Below are 7,774 nucleotides of genomic sequence, written 5' to 3'. Positions count from 1 at the left end.
GTAGAGATTGAAGTATGTGACGGAGAACCACCCTGCTGTAGAATTTTTCCCTTTTTATGGTTAGGAATGTAAGACGCAGCTAAGATTTGTTGATATTTCAGACTATTTATGTTGCCTTCCACCCTGCAGCTCACTCGCACACCCCCATACTGGATGTAACCCCAGACCACAATTTTGCCACCACCAAACTTCACTGTTTTGTGGCATAAGGTGGATTTTTCAGATGAATCTTCCACTCAATTACACCACAGTCGCCGTAAATATTGCAGGAGACCTACTGGAGCCCGAATGGATCCGAGATTCACTCAGAAAACAGTGAAGTTTGGTGGTTGTAAAATCATGGTCTGGGGTTACATCCAGTATGTGGGTGTGCGAGAGATCTGCAGGGTGGAAGGCAACATAAATAGTCCGAAATATCAACACATCTTAGCTGCCTTTTACATTCCTTACCATAAAAAGGGACAAATTATGCAGCAGGATGGTGCGCCATCGCATACTTCAATCTCGACCTCAAAGGTCCTCAAGGCAAAGAAGATCAAGATCCTCCAGGACTGGCCAGCCCGGTCACCAGACATGAACATCATTGAACATGTCTGGGGTAGGATGAAAGAGGAAGCATGGAAGACGAAACCCAAGAATGTTGACGAACTCTGGGAGGCATGCAAGACTGCTTTCTTTGATGTTCCTGATGACTTATCAATAAATTGTATGAATCCTTGCCGAACCGCATGGATGCAGTCCTTCAAGCCCATGGAAGTCATACAAAATATTAAATTTGGATCTCACAGCACCACTACTTAATTTGCTTATGTAACATATTTTTGTATTTGAAGTACATTTTTTGTTCAATTTTCACACTACTTTCTGTAGGCGACAAAACTTTTGTCTTGCCAAAATTTGACCCTTATGTCTTCATTAAATGAAAAATCTTTTTTCAGTGAAACAAATATATTTTTGTACATTCAACATCATTTGGGAGGGTCTTAGCTTTCATATGAGCAATTTCTGAAACCAATTGAGTAATTAAAAGTCAGGTTATTAGCAATTGTTTCTACAAAATGGATACGCGACAAGACTTTTGTCAGGGACTGTATATACATATATATATATATTTTTTACAATTATACTTTGGGAAAGAAAATGAAAAAACAATGTCTTATAAATATATCTCTTTCCAATGCTAAATCTGAATAAATACATAAACACACATGGGGGAAAAAAAAATAATAATAATTTTGGGGGGGGGGGGGGCGCTACAGTGCGATTTTTCACTTATCGCTGCGGGTTCTGGTCCCCATTAACGGCGAAAAACGAGGGATCACTGTACACCAATTCAAGTATGCAAAATATTAAACGAAAAGCAGCATATTCCCAACAGGTGCACATGGAACACCTGATGGTGTGAGTAAGGCCAATACTCCAAGGAGGGTTCATAAGACTGACTGAATCAAATCGCTAAAGAGGACCATCTGAAAAGGTCAGTCAAAGGTTTGTCCTTGTAGTGGCCATGAAGGGGGCTTTACTGGCGAGCGGCCGGTTCATCTTCCTGCGTGATGGTGTTTTCTTTGGGAATGAAGGCTTTGTTTTGTTCCTATAAGCCTCCCTCTTTGGACTGTCGGGTGGCCCCAGGTGCTGTAAAAGTCTTTTCTGAAATACAGCTTGGAACTGATAGGCCTGCAAGACAACGATAAGCATAAACAAAGCGTTTCAAGGACTTGGTAAGCACTGGCATCTCCGCATCAGATGACCTTGGTCCTTGGTTTGACATGAACTGATTTGATGGTTTGGAACTGATTTGTTATGTTTCAGTACCAGTATTATTTGGTGCAAGCATTTATTTACACTCTTTTATCTAGTAACTGATTGCATTCCATTGACATGATCATTTCAATATACAAATGTCATTAAGTCAATAATCAGTGCCAGCTTCTCTCAGTTCAAATGTATTGCATGTCTGTTGCAGTCAATGGCAGCCGATGAGTGAAGATGTGTTTTTGAGAGCAAATTATCAGCACAATCCGACCATAAGTGGTGTTACACACAGTGTCATTTACTGAGGGGGCACTGTAAAAATAAAATAAAAAAACTTCCAATAAATCATGCTAATTTAATATTTAAAGAAGACATAACTCAGATTTCGAAGTACTTCTAAGTAACTTGCTATTTTCAGTATTCCGAACTCATTTTTATTAAGTTAATATTGTAACCCTAACAATTGGATTTTAACAACTTAACTGACATTCTACTTAAAATGTTTGAGTAAAATGAAAATGGGTTTTACCTGATAATTTAAAAAAATGTTTGTTTAGTTTTCCATGAAAAGTGATTTATTTAGAACATTCCTAATTTTTTTTTTATCAAGTAAATACTGTAAACTTAAAATTTTGAGTTCAAACTACTAAACGGAAATCCAGTTTACGGTACTTAAAATGTTGCAATAAAACTACTTCACTTTAGTCCAGTTTAGTTTTAATATTAAGTATTGATTGATTAACAGAGGTTTTTGAGTTTTTCATGAAAACCTAGAAATTCATTTGAAATTGGTTGACTTAAAATGTGAAATTCTGCCAATTTTGTATTTATATATGGCGGAAAACACAGACATGACTGAAAAAGCAGTTTCTGCTCTTGCACTCTTGTATTTTAAGCCAAAAGAACTGTTGTGTTTGATAGAACAATATGTCTATATGCTGCCATAGCAGATTCATGGCGCATTAAACCCCCAAAATATTTGTAATTTGTCCCTTTTACCCTGGAAACCCTGGTTTACAGACGTCGCGCAACCGCTTTTGTTTCAACCCAGCCATTAAAACAAAGGTAATTATATCATTCAAAATGTCATGTTTAGCTTAGAATCATTAATTGATGTCTGATATTTCGTTTAAAAAAAAAAAAAAAAAAAAAAAACGACTTTAAAAAATTATTCACTCGCATATTTTAAACTTTTAAACAAATGACGTCACAATGAAAAAATGGTGTCTGTAAAAAAGTTACGGATATCTACCTCATAACTATCGCTTAAATATATTTTTTTTGTTTTTTTTCTCTGATGTTAGATGATAATCGATCCAAACAACGTACATTGAAAAAAAAAAACGTTTAAAAGGGTAAATATATGAAAAAGAACATCTCGACCACTCCTTGATGTCTGCGATTTCTGCATCGCGACCCTTGTTATATTACCATGTTTCACCCATAAAATCCCCCCAAAATCTGGCTGTGGCCATTCACAGCTGTGTCTTGACACTCAGTGATACATGCTGCAAGGAGTTTTGGATCAAAACAAGGTAAGTGCGCGATAATATCTCGTTAAAGTCATGGCGAATTCTGCTCTTTCACGCTCTCACCTCCAGATAGGATTTCGCTTTTTAAAAATGTTTTTTTTACTTCCAAAAATACCCTCCTCGTTAAAATTTTCTTACCCCAGAAAACGGAGATTTTAAGCTTTCCAATGATGTATCACACATACATATTGGACAATTTTTAAAGTTGGCAAAATTGGGGGTCTCGGAGCAGAACTTCAAGTCACCTGAGGGTTTTCTGCCATATATATTTCTTTTTGTGTGAGGAAGGGATACACTAACTACCCTGTTGGACAAAAAGAGGGAGGATAGGAAAGACTAGGTTGGGAGAGAGCCTAGTGATCGCGCAAGTAGTGCTATTGATACGCAGTAGGAAACCCATATTTGAACTTATCACCTGTGAGCTTCGGAACATTGTTTTTAGTCTTGTTTTTTGGTGAGGGATAAAAAATTAAAAGACTGATGCAAGAGTAAGTTTGCAAAAAGTTGCATGTATTAGCTTTGATACAATGAGGAGCAATTGGAGAGGATATGACAATGAGCCTAAGAGTCATGATCCTCTCCACATAGATAAACTACAATTGTTAACAAATCTGAACCCTGTTCACCAAGAAGCATGTTTTTACATTCGAGAAGTGAAGTTCTTACCACGTCTGTTTGTTTTTTAGTGAGGGGTTCCGTGCTTGTGCTAGGCCACGATGTCGTCTGCTGTTGTTTCTTTGCCTTTGCACAGTAAATCTCCAGATGATGCAGGTCACAGCCATTTGAGCGGCAGCATTTGTCCACGATGCCCTTCCCTCTCGGCCGAGAACCATAACCAGACCATGTGCCTTTAGCTTTCGTTAAGACACATAGAAGCCATTAGGGTCCAGTTTTAGCAGCTGTAAATGCAGTCTAAGTGTGAGCCAGCCCTGTTCTCTTTCTCTTCTTTTGCTGTGTACCTTTCTCTGATAGCAAGTGCTGCAACAATATTGCTATCACAAAATGTGGCACTGTGTTCTGATGGGTATGCTCCCAGTTTGAAGCATTGCCACAAGTTTGATACCAGATGGTAAAAACGGCCTCGGTAAGAACAGGAGAAAGGTAATCAGGTGAAAGGGCTCACATGTGTCTTCCAGTGTGCACACACGCAAATCAAAATGTGATGTAATATTAGTGGATAGTGTTTATATTTTACACATATATCAATAAATACATTGAATGCCAATTTGAAAAAAACAAAACAAAACAAAAAACTTTGTTTCAAAGCAATCATGAAGATGCACACACCTAGATAGAGTCCACGATCACCACACACGAACAGAAGGTCATTGATGAGCTCTGAGCCACAGCGGAGTTTGGCTGCCTCTGAGCAAAGCGGACTGCTGATCAGGCACATGGTTGAGTAGAACATACACAACACCTGAAGACAAGGAAAACATATTGAAATGAAACCAGTTTTTTGTGCAATCCAAACCAGAGGCAAGTTTCTACTGTTTGCATTTTACATTTAGTACAAAAATGGTGACTCGAATAATCTAACTAAATGACCACGAATCTTAGGATCCCCTGTATAAACATAGGGGAACCTAGTTTGCCAAATATTAATAGTCAACTATGTGAAAAAGATTTGGTGAGAAAAACACAGCACAGCTATTACATTTAGACACGTTGAGGTTTCATTCTAGTAGTTTAGGGATGTTTTTAAAAGGTTCTTTTGGTTTATAGAAAATGCAATAGTTGAAATGTGGAATGAAACGATCAATTTTTAGCAATTTTCATTTCCAAAGCATATTGCTAGTTTAGATTTTTAAGTCAATGGAGGTCTAAATTATCCAATTGCACTGCACTGTTTCTCCAAACTTCAAAATATTGTGATGGAAATACATACTTTGAAAACAAACAATTACACTTACCTTCAGTGGCAGTGGTCTCCAAGACGGACACTGTAAGGAGCTCATCCTGTTTGTGGAAAGCCGCTACAGCACACCTTCATTATTATAGTCAGCTGTAGGGTAGGAGGAAGGACCACAGCACAGAGATGGCCTCCCTTCATTCGTTTGCAAATTCGCTTTCAAATCCATCTGACTGATATCAGATAGTTCAACATTCAACATTCTGTTACAGTGGCAGAGGTTTATGCAACAGAGGTCGCACTGATTTGTCTAATGCAAGTGGTGTATTGAAGAAAAAAAATACATGTTTCTTTTGCTTGTGTGATTATTAAAATTATTATTATTATAATAATAAAATTGTATAACAATTTTATTATAAAACCTTTTGGCTTATTTTTACAGCCACTGTATCATGTTGTTACACATGATAATAAGTAACCTTTTAGAAAAAAAAACTGGGATCAAAATCATGACATTTAATCTTTGTAAAAAATAAAATAAATAAATAAATAAATAAAGAAAACAAATTCGTGCTTCCCAGAAATTTTAATTTGGAAACATTATTTTGTGCTTGCAAACGAATTGTGCACTTGCAAAATATTTTCACACACCAAAATTATTTTTGCAATTGTAAAATATTTTTACACTCACAAAAAAGTTGTTTTGCAAGTGCAAAGATTTTTTGCAAGCACCCAATTTTCGGTCAGCACAAATTGTTTTTACCGTGTTTTTTTTTTTTTTCCCCAATTATTTTTGCAAGCACAAAATAACGCTGGTTCTGAATCATTACTATCAAATGTAACAACATGACATAGCTCTCACATTAGCGATGGTTCCTATAGTTGAATGGCTTTACAAATATTGCCTACGACTAAACCAGTACTTCTCAAAGAGTGGGGCGGGCCCACCCAGGGGGGCACAGAGTGATGCTGGGGGTAGCGAATGTGACCTTGGGGAATATACTTTTTTTTGCCAAACTAGGATAAAGTGTAATTGCACATCTGCTAAGTGGGTGGCAGTGGCGCTCTCATTTTCAGCATCTGCGCAGTATTTTTGAACCAAACGAGCACACAGCAAAGAGCACTGGAGATATGAAAAGCTAAGACAAAGAAATATGACGAAGCGTATATAGCATTTGGCTTTTGACTTTTAGTACAGTGGGAGACGAGGAAAGACCAGTCTGTTTACTTTGTCTAAAAATGTTCGCAGCAGACATTTTTTTTCAGCGAAAAGGTGCCGAATATTGCCAACAATCGTCCCACTTTGTCAGTGTTACATCAGTAAACCAGCGAGCACTGTCAGCATCACATAAGGTGGCATACCAAGTTGCTCAATGCAAAAATAACCCAACACCACAGCAAAGGAGCTGATACTGCCTGCAGCAAAAATAAAAACGGTCTCTCTGTCCAATGACAGTCGTTTTTGTTCTATTAATTTTTGTTTTTTCAGTCTAATGGTTGGCATATTGTCCTCTTGAGTTAAAGTTGCTAATCAATTTGACTTTATGATTATTTTTTGATTTTATGATTATTTTTTTTCAGTGTCATACGGTCAAAAAATGTATCGAGTATTTTTACAGTATGGATGTGTTCTTTTTTTAACACTTTTATTTTTTCTTCTTTAATATTAAAAAGGACACAATGTAATGCAGAGGTGTACTTATAATAAGAATTTTGTAGACAAATGATACTATTGTATATTTACAGTGGCGGCAGAGAGTTGGGGGGGTGTGTGGAACATTTACGTCTTCCTGTGGGGGGACGTAACAGAAAATAATTGAGAAGCACTGGACTAAACAAAAAACTTTGATGTTCACAAAGTGACCTTTGGACATCAAACATTCAGGTCTATTTTTTGGGAGGACAGGAACTACAGATCGTCTCTGAATTCAAGTACCTTGGAGTGACACTTGATTCCACACAGTCTTTTCAGAGCCACATTAAAGGAATATTAAATTATATTAAATACAGAGAAATTCAACCTGAACAATTTTAAACAAATACGAACTTTCACAACACTTGGGGCAGCTAGAATATTTCTGCATTCAATGATTTTTACCACACATTGAATATTGCATTACATATTGGCAACTGGCAGGTGTATAAACATGTAACACCATAGAATCGCTCTATAAAAAATCGTTTAAGGTCTCTGCCAGAAAACCAATGTCATTCCATGTTAGTAAACTTTAAAAAAAATAAAATTTATTGAGCCTTGAGAACTTTTTTTTTTTTTTTAAATGGCTTGTGTCATGTGCAAGGTATTAAATGGACTCCCTCCACCGCCCATGTCTGGATAATTTGTACTTACAAGTGAACATAAACCATGTCCCCCAGTTTACTTTCACCAAAAGTTTTTGTTTTGCATGTTATGCTATTGTTTTATTTATTTCACAGTGTATGTATGGCTGCCTGTTCGCTCTCTCCTCCTGCCCGGGTGGCCCTGCCTTTTGTTACGTCACTAGACTTCATCCCTCTTAGTGTTTGTGCATTTAAAAATGTTTTAAATTTAAAATTGAAAATGATGCCTTGCATTATTATTTAGAAGTAACATGGGGGGTCATGAGAAGTGTTGCGCGCATTAACTGAAATTAAATTA

At 36.9% G+C, this 7,774-nt stretch overlaps 1 protein-coding gene across 1 annotated transcript; it reads right to left on the bottom strand.

Annotated features, from left to right (window-relative positions):
- Window positions 1-1,287: 1,287 nt before the first annotated feature.
- Window positions 1,288-7,503, bottom strand: igf3 (insulin-like growth factor 3). The gene is made up of 4 exons (XM_057830192.1): window positions 7,487-7,503; window positions 4,572-4,774; window positions 3,951-4,138; window positions 1,288-1,674 (listed from the first exon to the last, which is right to left on the bottom strand). The coding sequence occupies exons 1-4, from the start codon at window positions 7,501-7,503 to the stop codon at window positions 1,483-1,485; spliced, it is 600 nt and encodes a 199-aa protein (XP_057686175.1). The 3' UTR covers window positions 1,288-1,482.
- Window positions 7,504-7,774: the final 271 nt, after the last annotated feature.

The sequence above is a fragment of the Corythoichthys intestinalis genome, chromosome 2 (genome assembly GCF_030265065.1).
Source record: "Corythoichthys intestinalis isolate RoL2023-P3 chromosome 2, ASM3026506v1, whole genome shotgun sequence".
Classification (NCBI taxonomy): Eukaryota; Metazoa; Chordata; class Actinopteri; order Syngnathiformes; family Syngnathidae; genus Corythoichthys; species Corythoichthys intestinalis.
The sequence above is the reverse complement of the archived record's forward strand: the minus strand, read 5'-3'. Positions and strand labels throughout refer to the sequence as shown.